Here is a 12,460-nt window from a genome sequence, read left to right on the forward strand (position 1 = left end):
ACTTGCCCTCCCCACAGCCTCAGTCACTTGGCCTTCCTGTTGTGGCTGCCACACTGCCAGGGCTTACCTTCTCCTGTTCAGCATGTAGGACCCTTGCCTGGGTGTGCTTCATGGTCCTCTGCAGTGAGATGTTGCTCTGCTCAAATATCAGGTTGCCCTGCTCCACATAGCTGGGGGAAGAATTGTTTTTTACACACGTGAATGTTTGCATGATTTGATACTTTCCATCCTCTCATGTGAAAAATAATAATAAATCAAGGCAGTATCATATGTAGATCTCACTTTTGAAAAGCCACCCTAGGAGAGCTTCTATCCTTTATATCAGATTGCCCTGCTCCACATAGCTGGGGGAAGAATTGTTTTTTACACACGTGAATGTTTGCATGATTTGATACTTTCCATCCTCTCATGTGAAAAATAATAATAAATCAAGGCAGTATCATATGTAGATCTCACTTTTGAAAAGCCACCCTAGGAGAGCTTCTATCCTTTATATCAGAATCAGAATAGTTCTTATTTCATGTTCCATCTTTCCTCCAAGGAGCTCAAATACTGGTATATAGTTTTCCTCCCTTTTTTATCTTCACAAGCCTGTGAGGTAGCTTAGGCTGAGAGAGTGTGACTGGCCCAAGGTCACCTTCAAGGCAGAGTGGGGATTGGAACCCTGGTCTCCCAGATCTTACTCTGACAGACCCTCTTAACTGCTACCCCACACTGGCTATATTCCTGTATTCCTCTATTTGTCCATCCAGCCCAGTACTGTCCACTCTGACTGGCAAAAGTCTTGGGGTGCCTGGGGATTGAGCCAGGCCACCTGAGCTTTAGGCTTCAGCCACAAATACCAGCTGTTTCTCACAGAGCATTAAAAGTGAGCAAGAGTCTCCCTCACCGTTGGTTGCGGTCAATCAGTTCACCAATCTTCTTGTTCTGCTCCTCAATGCAGCTGCTCTTCTCAACGATCTCCTGCTTCAACCTCTCATTTTCCTGTGGCACAAAGAGCAAAACGGAATGCGTCAGAGGCAGTCCTGGCCTCTACAACTCTCACAATCTCCAGCCACAATGTCTTCCCCAACCTCTCTCGGGGACCCAGATTTGAGGAGAGAAATCATTGTGGTCTTCCGCCATGGTCATGGACAGAACATGGGCAGTTTGGAGCTGCTCCCCTTTAGCAAGCCTCTTAGGTAAACTTTATTTAGTAAGCAAATTGTGAGACAGCTGTACTGCATGAAGCCATGGAAGCAAGATACATGGTAAAAGCAAAATACAACACAGAAATCCAAGCTCTGAGAATGAATAAAATCAGTTTCACAAACTCTGATACAATAAGCCCATCTATTCTACTCAACTTTAAAAAACAACACCATTTCAGCAGGTATAAAACTTGATCTGCATAACTGACATCTCAGGATGGAAAGCCCTCCAAAGCAAGCATGCTTTCAAGAGGCATCTGAACAGCGTCACACTAGGCCCTGGTCTGATTTGGGCTGGAAACTGTCTGGAGCTGCAATACTAAAAGCCCAATTGCTAGTGGAGCCTTAGAGGAACTGGAACAGAGGAAGCTCCCTTAGCTCAAGCCAGATAGTTGTGTGTATCCAGCTCAGTGCAGCCTACAACAGGGGCAAAGAACCTCTGCCAGTCCAAAGGCTGCCTTGCCTCTGGATCAGCTGTCCAGGTGTGGGCGGGGCTAGGGACAAAAGTGGGTGGAGCAACAGATGTGGCTATAATACAGGAGACTAGAAGTCTCTACACCGATTGCTCCACATCCAGGCTAGCAATAAAGACACTTCCAGCTGGCCAAAAGAACTCAAGGAAGGTGCAGAGCAGGAACAGGGAAGGACAGGGCAGCATCTGTGCCCAAGGCTCCCCACTGACTGGCAGCGTCTCCTCCAGGGTTTCAGGCACAGGGTCTCTCTCAGCCCTGCCAGGAGACACCACTGGGGCTGTACCCAGGACCTTTTGCCTGCGAATCACATGCTCTGCCGCTTAGCTGTGACCCTTCACCTGAAGGTAAAAGCAAGGTTCTAGTCTTCATGCTCTCAAGTAGACAGGCTCTTTACCTGCAGGATACGCTGGATGTTACTCATGATCATAGAGGTTTCCATGGTAACAGAAGAGACGCCTGGCAGCAAACCGGGGCCAGAGTTTTGCTTCCGTAGTTCCTCCAGCTGCAAGGGATGTGGGGAGAGAAAGGAGATGCAGCTTGAAGCATCAGCACACGGGAGAGAAGAAGCCAGATCAGGCCTGGGCCCTTTGAGCTGCTCACTTGTTTGCCAAGGAGAGAAACTGCCGGGAGCACAGGAACCTGGCTCAGTATCAGACCACTGGGTCCATCTAGCTCAGTGCTGTCAACACTGGCGGGCAGCATCTCCCTGGGTTTTCAGACTGGGGAGTCACCCAGTCCTTCCTGGAGACGTCAGGGAGCTAACATGGAACCTTCTGCATGCAAAAAGGTGCTCCACCACCTAGCTGAAGCAACTTCCCTCGTCCCAAACCTCCCCCCCCATCAGAGATTAAAAAGACAATTCACAAGCCTACTATAAAAACAGCTAGATACAGTTCTCCAAACAGTATGAAACGGAAGCAAAACCTGAAGGTAGACTGATTTATTATTTCAGAAAATGTATATACTGCCTGATATATGTATTTTTTAATGAACATAAAACGCCAAAGTTGTTTAAAAGCCTTAAAACAGTTGAACAACAACAATCATATCAGGCAGGCACCTTCACTGTACAGGCAACTCCCCATCTGTGGGCGCACCAGTTTTGGCCCTGCAGGGGTGTGGGGCAAGCTGACATGCACAGTGCCTCAGAACGCAAACCCCGTGTAAATGGGGAACCGCCTGTACCCTTTTCGGCACATGCTTCTTTAGATTTCTAGAATGCTGATAGGTTTCTAGTTTATGGCTGGTTTTACTTTTTTGAATATTTAAATTGTTTTTACTAATAATTCTAAAGTGGTGCCTCGCAAGATGAAATTAATTCGTTCCGCGAGTTTTTTCGTCTTGCGATTTTTTTCGTCTTGCGAAGCACGGTGTTGGGAAAGTTTTGGAAAAGCTTCAAAAATCACCAAAGTCTTCAAAAACCTCAAAAAAGGGGGTGCTTGGGAGGGAGGGAGAGGCGGGCGCGGGGCGGAGGTTGCTGCCTGAGCCCCTGGGATCGGTTCGGCTCACCTTGCTCCGACCCTTTGCACTACAGTCAGCGCCGTCTTGCTGCTGCTGTCGCCACAGTAGTCAAAACTCCTACCGGCCTAAAAGTTGTCTGGTGGAAAATCCCTTCTGCAGCAGCAGCCCAAAAGAAAGCGAGAGCGCCAGCCAGCCAGCTGCCCGCTGCGGGCAGGAGGGAGGGAGGGAGCGTCGGCGACGGTGGATGCCTATTGCCCCTGTTGCTGCTGCAGCCGGCCAGCCAGCCAGAAGCGCACGAGCGGAGAGGGGTGCATCCAGCCCGTTGGAGAGGAGCGCGGGGGCGCGTCCCTGGTGGCTCCCGAGCTGACCTTGCCTGGCCCGGCGCCTTCCGCGCTGCCAAAGGGTGACTCACCTGCTGCCTGCGCTGCGCCGGGACTAACTCGAGCGGGGCAAGGAGAACACACACTCGCGCGCGCACACACCGAGAGGCAAACTTGCCACAGCCGCAGAAGTCGCGGGGTTAGAAAGCGCAGAGATGCAGGTAGGTGGCGCCCCTCGCAGGGCGAGTGCTGGAGGGCCCGGGCAGGCGCTCTTGTCACCGCCGGGGCGCTGGGGGTTGGGGAGAAGGAAGGAGCCCCGTCCGAAGAGCCCCGCCTCCCTAACTGAGAGTTATGAGAAGGGAAGTGTGCTCGCCTTGCTATTTTTCGCCGAAACAAAGCTCCCTCTCCCTCAGAACCCGCCTTCATGCGTTCTTGCCCCTACGGAGACGCACACCGCGTGCTATGAGTTGCTCCTTGAAGTCAAGTCGCAACTGTATTAACAGTTTTAAGAAAAAGGAAACAAACTTGCAAGACGTTTCCATCTTGCGAAGCAAGCCCATAAGGAAAATCGTCTAGCGAAGCAACTCAAAAATGGAAAACCCTTTCATCTTGCGAGTTTTCCGTCTTGCAAGGCATTCGTCTTGCGAGGTACCACTGTATTGTTTTATTCTTTTTGTAAAGTGCTTTGAGTTTTTTTATGAAATAAAATAATCAACAATACAAAACCAACACCTCAGGGGAGGGAGCTTTTCAGCCCACTGGAAAAGCCTGTTGCGAGAAAAACACCTTCCTATTGTTTCTGGAAAGTGCTAGCAAGGCAGTTCTTAAGCAGCTTCCTATCCTGAAAGTTCTGTATTACCTTGACTGACAGCTGGTCCATCTTGTCAGCCACCTTCCCAACGGCCAGGCGGATCTCTGTGTTCTGCTGCCGGGTCTCTGTCAGCAGGAATGAACCAAGGTCTCCAGCTGCTGTGACAGGAAAGAAGACTTTGCAAGGTTGTGTTTGTTATTGTTGTTTCAAAATGAGACTGCCAGCAGAAGCAAATACAGTGGTACCTTGGGTTCAGGTTACAGATTCCGCTAACCCAGAAATAGTACCTCGGGTTAAGAACTTTGCTTCAGGATGAGAACTGAAACCGCGCAGCAGCAGCGGGAGGCCCCATTAGGTAAAGTGGTGCTTCAGGTTAAGAACAGTTTCAGGTTAAGAACGGACCTCCCGAACGAATTAAGTACTTAACCCGAGGTACCACTGTAGAAGTGGACAGGGCGGGACAAGAGGGGTCACACCAATAAGAAAGGGCAGGGAGAAAAGAACACAGTTGTCCTTGAGCATCTTAACAAGCAGCCGTGAATCTTCTAGGGTGGGGGACTATAAGGCAACTTAGCTGCCTCTTCCCAGCTTTTAAACGGCTGGAATAAGGCAAAAGGAAATGCTTCTTCACACAGTGCAGACTTAAACCGAGCAACTCTCTTCTGCTGGAGGCAGTGATGGCCACCAACTTGGATGGCTTTAAAAGAGGATTGGACAAATTCACGGAGGAGGAGAAGGCTATTGATGGCAACCAGCCATGAGTCCATGTTCCGACTTCACAATTGGGGGCAATAAATGCTTCTGAATACCAGCTGCTGAAAAGCACAGGAAGGGAAAGGTGCTCAGATCCTGCTTGTGGGTTTCCCACAGGCATAATGATTGGCCACTGTAAGAAGAAAATGCTGGACTACATGGGTCACTGGCCTGATCCAGTAGGCTGTGATGCTCTGAACAGGGGGATTTCTAACTTGAGTTAATGCTCAACAGGTAGGATTTCATTTCCTGGGCTACAGAGGCAGATGCTCAAGATTCCCTATCCGTACCAGTTTGGGAAATATGGGTGTCTTAATTAATCCTGGTGAGTCACCATTGCTTTCTCTTATTATTTATTGTTTGCTTTCTTCATATATGGCAAGCCTGCTACCAGACCTTTGGGTTGTCAACAATGTTAATAAAGGGGTTTGCTTTTTTAAAAAAGTTAATGTTTGGAAGCAGCTCCCAAAGCTACATAGTGCACAGTTTGAACATACCTTGGAAAGGAGCTGGGCACAACCCAACAGGCTGGAGCTGGGAAACTGCGGCACTCACTTGGGGGTAAGCATATGGCATCCCTGCATAAGGCTGAGAACACAGGTGGGGGAGGGAAAGGAGAGTCAGGTGACTTGTCACACTGACCAAACAGACGGCAACAAGGTCCCCCATTAAAACAGCAGGATTGCTTAAGCCTGCTCTCAAGGGCTAGAAGACCCAAAGGCCAAGGACTGCAAGGGATCCTCTCCTGCAAAAGGCAATGATGGACAACCATTTGGATAGCTTTAAAAGAGGATTGGGCAAATCCATGGGTAGGCGCCTATTGATGGCTACTGGCCTCGACAGCTAATGGCTGGAAGAAGGAATGCTTCTGAATGCCGTTGCTGGAAACTGGAGGAGGGGAAAGAGCTACTGGGGCATCCAGGTAGCCACTGAGAACAGGTGCCCCCATGTGAACAGGATGCTGGGCAAGATAGGCCATTGGCCTGATCCAGCAGAGGTTCTTCTTACATTCTTCTAAAGATAATCCAACATATAGAAGATCCCCGCTGGATTTGGTGGAAACTACCTCAGCACTGCCAAGGTAACAAACTGCTTCCCTCCAACCCAAGGCAATGGATGCTGCCAGCTCTTAATCTAGCGCTTTTGGGATTTGCACCGAAGGGCTATTACCTTCATGGTTATGCTGCACCCTCCCTATTTTGCAAATGAAGACCTGACACTGACAGAAAAGGATGAGGAAACTTAGTCAAGCCTGCTAGTCACATGCCCCTGTCTTGAGCAAACCAGGGAACAGAGCATGATGTTGTGGCTCACCTGGCAGCCTATGAAAGAACCTTTCCCTGCCTACAAAAGACTCCTTACCTGACAGTTTTGAGGGGTTCTTGAAAGAGGTGGGTGTGGCTGGGGGGCAGCAGGCACCTGGAGCCCCAACACAGCTGGATGAGGAGCTAGGAAGAAAGCAGAGGCATCAGCGTTGCCCATCTCAATACAAGCAGTCCATCATCATCATCATCATCATCAACATCAAAATGTTTGTCTCTATTTCCACCCAAAGGAGCCCAGAAGAGTCAGCACACAAACAGATCAATTCAAGCATCTAAACACAATGCCAGTGACCGATGCAGACTCTGCTCAAGCTGATCTACAGCAAATGAAGGACACTGCTCCCCCCATCCCCACACATCCAGATTTCCTCCGCTTTCCATGCACAATCATCATGCTGGCTTCTGGGTTGTGTCCAACTAAATTCTACTGAGTAGAGCCACTGCACTCAAGAAGAACCCTGCCAGATCAGGCCAGTGGCCCATCTAGTCCGGCACCCTCTTCTCACAGTGGCCAACCAGGTGCCCCCATGTTGTTGTTGTTTAGTCGTTTAGTCATGTCCGACTCTTCGTGACCCCCTGGACCAGAGCACGCCAGGCACTCCTGTCTTCCACTGCCTCCCGCAGTTTGGTCAGGCTCATGTTTGCAGCTTCGAGAACACTGTCCAACCATCTCGTCCTCTATCATCCCCTTCTCCTTGTGCCCTCCATCTTTCCCAACATCAGGGTCTTTTCCGGGGAGTCTTCTCTTCTCATGAGGTGGCCAAAGTACTGGAGCCTCAACTTCACGATCTGTCCTTCCAGTGAGCACTCGGGGCTGGTTTCCTTAAGAATGGATACGTTTGATCTTCTTGCAGTCCATGGGAATCTCAAGAGTCTCCTCCAGCACCATAATTCAAAAGCATCAATTCTTCAGCCATCAGCCTTCTTGATGGTTCCGCTATCACTTCCATACATCACTACTGGGAAAACTATGGCTTTAACTATACTGACCTTTGTTGGTAAGGTGATGTCTCTGCTTTTTAAGATGCTGGTGCCCCCATGGGAAGCCTGCAAACAGCACCTGAGCGCAAGAGCCCTCTCCCCTCCTGCGGTTTCCAGCCACTGACAGCCCTCTCCTCCATGAACTTGCCTAACCCTCTTTTGAAGCCACCCAAGTTGGTGACCATCACCAAGGCACAACAAGGGAACACACTTTTTACCTTGCATTGCCCACTGAGGAGGGGCCATTGGACGGTAGTCGTTCAGACAGAAGGTTGAAAATTCTTGAATGACATGCGGCTCCTGAAGAAGACAATGCACAATTAACCCTCCTGGGAAGTGGAAAGGGACCCTGGAGGCTTCAAATCCCACATTAACGAGAGAGAGGCATGCCAGAACATTTGTAGCTATGGGTTTTTTTTAATACGTTGTAAGATGCTTTGAGCATTGTTTTAACTTGGGAAAGGCGACATACAAACAAAATGATTGATGATCCTTACAAGGCTTTCCCTCAAATTAAGATTCAGACCCAACACCAGTTTGGGGTGACTACTAGATCTAGGGAGGGCAAGACCCTCAGTTTCATGCAAAGGGCCCCAGGTTTGATACCCGGTAGGCAGGGAATGCCCCCTGTCTGAAACCCTGGAGAACCAGGTAGGTTTGTAATTAAGTTAAAAAAAAGAAGGGCCTCCCTTCCTTCAGGGAAAATAAAAGTGGTTTACAAGCTCATACAACAGCTTAAATTTCATTTAGATTTCCAATCTTCCTGCATTAGATATCTTCATGGTTTCCTAAAAAAGAGAGAGAGATTCCTCTTCCCATATCATGGGATGCATCCAGTAAAACAACCTCTCATACCCTTTCAAAGCCTAACAGTGGGATTTCAAAATGGTGGTGAGGGCTGTCACATCCCCTGGGCAGGATTAAGCCAAGGGGACCAGAGCCCAACCAAGATCCCCTAAGAGAAAGCAGCTGGTTTGTCCTTCTCTTACCCCCCACCTCGCCCTGTGGCTTCCTTTGTGTGCCTGACAATGCATGTCAGATGCTCAGTACTTAGGCCTTAGTTAAGGGCATATCAACCAGCTGAAAATGACGGCAGAACTGAGATAAATTCAACAGAGTAAATAATTTTTGATGGGTGTAAAAGTGGAAAACTGATTTGAATGGTATACTAAAATATGCAGGAATGTATAATATATAAAAAGAACCATGGAAGGAGAAGGGAAGTGACTGGATATTTTACAGTTTGTAAAATGTTTATTTTGAAATGCAAAATAGAAAACTTAATAAAATTATAGAAAAGGGCACAGCAACCTTCACCAACCTGGGGCCCTATAGGTGTAACGGACTACAACTCCCATCAACCCCCAGCCAGCATGCCCTCTGATAGGAAACGGGAATGAAATATACAGATAATCAACTAAGATGCTGTAAACATGCACACCCATACGGGGGGGCCTTACATTTATAGAACCTTCCAATGTGTGGGTGGGTGGGTGGGGGTTCCTCATGAACACACCATTTCCTTGCTACATTTTCACTCTAAAACTATTAATGAAAGAACTTTAAAACTGCATTATTATTTTTTAAAAACCACTTAGAAACCCATCTCAGAAGTCTATGCAAGCACAATATCAAATGTTAATTACTCGTAGTCACTGATGATATGCATTTCCTGTGACACACCGTATTTTTCCGTGTATAAGACTAGGCCTTTTCTCTTAAAAATAATGTCAAAAATTAGGGGGGATCTTATACACGGATACATTTCCCCCCATTTTCTTAAATCTAAGTCCCAAATCTAAGTATTCTCTTATAGACCGAAAAATACAGTACCTTTTTTATGTGAGAGCTTTTGAGTTTCTCAAAAAATGCCCACCAATAAGGATCCCACTCTCTATGAGAGGACCAAGTTACTTCTCATTGCTTTGGCCACATCCAACAGGAACTATACAATCTATAGGCAGATTTGGCTTCAATTGGGACTTACCGCTAGTTGTTCGCTAATAGAGCTTGATTTGGCACGCACAGCTGGCTCCCTGCAATATGGAAGGAAGGGAGTTAACAAACCTGAGCATAGTAGGAAGAGTCTATTAAGGGGTAGGATACTCAAGTGGCCTTTGGGACTCTGCCTTGGCCAAGCCCCTCACCTACCCCACCTCATTACCTCCCCAAGGGAGCTTGAGCCTGGCTGGAATGTGTCCTTGAACTGTGACAGTGCACCTTACTTCTCTGGACAGGGAGAGGTGTGTGCAGAAAGAAGCCCCACATGATGTATTTTCTGGCTGCACAGAAGGCAGGAGCAGCATCTGTTGCTCTGTCCACTGGAGCCCCAGCCCAGCCCTGGAATGTGGCCCCTGCCAGGTTGTCTATGAGACAAGGAGGCCCTCAGGATTCTTTGGAGGAAGCCACAGCTGTTGAAAATGGCATGGCGCTATTTGGAACGTATGATTTATTGTGATTTATTGAATTTGTATACCAGACTTCATCCGTAGATCCCAAGGTGGTACAGTGCAGATAGGGTCTGAGTTATGCAGCTGAGGTTATACAGAGTTAGGATGGGACAACTGGGAGAATGGAAGGCTTCAAAGCTAAGAGCACCCTCAATTTATTTCTCACCCTGGCTTTGGAGCGGGAGTAGGAGGAGTCAGCCATGCTGAGTATGTAGTGGGGTTTTCTGATTGTGGTGCTGATGAAGGTGTGAGGGAGTCCCTTGGGCCAAGGCTTTGTCCAGCGGAGTCAGCACCCTTTGCAAACCTCACCTAAGGGAGCAAAAAAGAGGCATCATGGAGTCTGGTCAAGGCAACCACTGCCTCCATTTGTAGAACTTCATCCAGGCAGTAGACCGACCACCCAACAACCTTCTGAGGTTCTCTTGGTTGCTAACACGTTAGGAGGAAGACACACTCACCCGTTTGACTTGCACCTCAAAGGCCAGAGTTGAGTCCGGAGGAATGCGTTCAGCTTCTGCCAAAGGCCCGTAAGCCAATGCTGGCGGGACAAGGAGGAACCGCCTGCCTCCTCTCTTCATGCCAATCATCCCATCTTCCCAGGCCTTCAAGTTGCAGAAATGGAGAACCAACAGAAAACAAGTTTGGGTGACCGCCTTCGTTAAGTGCCAGAACCACACAGCCTTCGCCAACCTGACGTCGTCCAGATACCTTGGACTCCAACTCCAATCAGCAGGGAGTTGGAGTCCACAGGATCTGTGTGTGTGTTTGTCAGGTTGGTAAAGGCTGGTCGAGAGCAGGGCACAGGAATACTGACAGTTCTCTTGCACTCTTGAGGACAGTACTGTAGTTTAAAGCAGGGATGAAAACCATTCCCTCTGGGGAAACCTTCTTGGTGGGGAGGCGCATGCCAGGAGTGGGCGGGGCTAGAGGGGAAAGCGGGAGGGGCAACGAATGTAATTTTTCCCTTTGTACAATAGGCTACCTTAGACACCCACTCACACTCCCCCCTCTGTCTCTCATCCAGGACAGCAAGAGGCTTTAATTGGAGGTCCAGGACTGTTTTGGTCCAGGCCACAGAGCAGGCTTGGCGAGGGGCATGGCCTGGGGTGAATCCTGAGGGCCAGTTTCAGTCCCTGCTGGGCCTGAGGTTCCCCACCCCTCCTGTAAAGAAAGGCCAAGCCTGACTGACCAGTAGGGCAGGATGAGGAATTTTGCATGGATCGAGGTACTCTGTTTGGGCCTCCCACTCCAGCAGATCATGGCAGGCGTAGACAAGCTGGGACAGCTACCTGCCTGCTGTTCTTGAGGAAGCCATTTGATCAGGGTTTGAGCTCAAAAAATATCACTGCTATTCAGCCTTCCACACATCCCGGGCTGCTGAACTCTGCTTAGATGTGGAAGTGGAAGAAAGAATCCTTGCACTGCGGGGGGAAGATAGTGCCATCTTACCTTGATGACTTTGCCAGAGCCTAGCTTCAGACGGAGTAACTTCTCTTTATTTACATTTGAGTCGAAAACCTGTTCCAAAAGTGGAAGGTCAATGGGGTGAAATTACTTTTAACGCGGAAGGTATTAGGTTCACGTTTTGCTACTCCCACTGTTGAGCCAACAGCAATGAGTACCGAAGGACGGGGCACAGCTCAGGGACACAGACCTGTTTTGCAGGCAGAAGGTTCCAGGTTCAATCCTGGCATCTCCAAGGAAGGTCAGGGAAAGGCTTTTGCTTGGAAGCCTGGAGAGCTACTGCCAGTCAATGTGGGCGATGCCAACCTAGACCAGTGGCCTGATGCAGTGCAAGGCAGCTTTCCATGTTGAATCCCCTACCTAGCGGTGCCTCCCATGTTGTAGATTGGGTAGAATTATGGTTGAGAAATAGGATCTACACCTTGAAGACAGGTGTAGCTTAGGACCTAACAGAATGTGCTTCCCAGGAAGAAGGTCAGCATCCCCAACTGAGAAAGGGCGGCAAGGCTGGGCAAGGCCTCCCCTCTGGAGAGCAACCAATGCAAACACCATGAAAAAGCCTTTTTTCTATAGAAACAATCTGGCTAGGGCTCATTAAAGCCTCAGTGAGCAAAGGTCAGGTTGAAATGCACATTGAGCTGTGAAGCAAGCTGGGTGAGCCTCAGCAAGTCCCTCTCCTGTTTCATGGGGAATTTCCTTGCAATGTTATGGCAAGGCAAAAGGATGGTTTTGTGGGACAAAAAGGGCTGTATGCAATCTATAATCCAGGAGTGGGAAAGCTGTGACCATGCAGTGCTGCTAGAGACTTCAACCCCCATCATCCCCACCCACCCCCTCTGCCAGCCTTACCTGCCCAAGACCACCGTTCTGGAACAGCCAGCCTGTAAAAGTGATCTCCAGGACATCTCCAGTCGCCACACCTTGGCCGTCTCCGAGAACAAGATCCTGGCACAGCACAGAGTCAGGAGAACGGCTGCTGTTATACTTGGCAATGCACAGCTGTGAAGAAGAAGAACCAAGGCCCTTTGTGTCATTAGCCTGCATTGTCATCCGCACCTATGCAATCTGGCCCAACACAGCACTGGCTGAAGACCCCAGGGGCCTGAAAAGGCCCTAACTGGCTACACCACCATTCCTTGCTCTCCCTGGATACTTCTTAGTACAGTGGTGCCTTGCAAGACGAAAATAATCCGTTCCGCGAGTCTCTTCGTTTAGCGGTTTTTTTGTCTTGC

General features: G+C 49.0%; 2 protein-coding genes across 2 annotated transcripts in view; both read right to left on the reverse strand.

Moving 5' to 3' along the window:
• The window catches only part of LOC308578687 (FK506-binding protein 15-like), a gene marked incomplete at its 5' end in the record, with an annotated part of 122,827 nt that overhangs the window by 61,448 nt on the left and 48,919 nt on the right, over positions 1–12,460 (reverse strand). The window lies entirely within an intron of this gene.
• LOC308578945 (FK506-binding protein 15-like) lies at positions 871–7,726 on the reverse strand. Its single transcript, XM_081179547.1, has 6 exons — positions 7,533–7,726; positions 6,371–6,456; positions 5,506–5,596; positions 4,304–4,413; positions 2,058–2,165; positions 871–984 (listed from the first exon to the last, which is right to left on the reverse strand). The coding sequence occupies exons 1-6, from the start codon at positions 7,558–7,560 to the stop codon at positions 886–888; spliced, it is 522 nt and encodes a 173-aa protein (XP_081035673.1). The 5' UTR covers positions 7,561–7,726; the 3' UTR covers positions 871–885.

This window comes from Podarcis bocagei, assembly GCF_964188305.1.
Source record: "Podarcis bocagei genome assembly, chromosome: Z".
Lineage (NCBI taxonomy): Eukaryota > Metazoa > Chordata > Lepidosauria > Squamata > Lacertidae > Podarcis > Podarcis bocagei.

What these genes read in the sequence shown, in the direction of transcription:
- LOC308578945 (XM_081179547.1), bottom strand. Translation starts at nt 7,560, where the DNA reads ATGGCCCCTCCTCAGTGGGCAATGCAAG. An exon ending in TGGACCAGCTGTCAGTCAAG is followed by an intron (nt 2,166 to 4,303) that starts GTAATACAGAAC and finishes CATCCCTTGCAG; the next exon opens with CTGGAGGAACTACGGAAGCA. An exon ending in ACATCCAGCGTATCCTGCAG is followed by an intron (nt 985 to 2,057) that starts GTAAAGAGCCTG and finishes TTTGTGCCACAG; the next exon opens with GAAAATGAGAGGTTGAAGCA.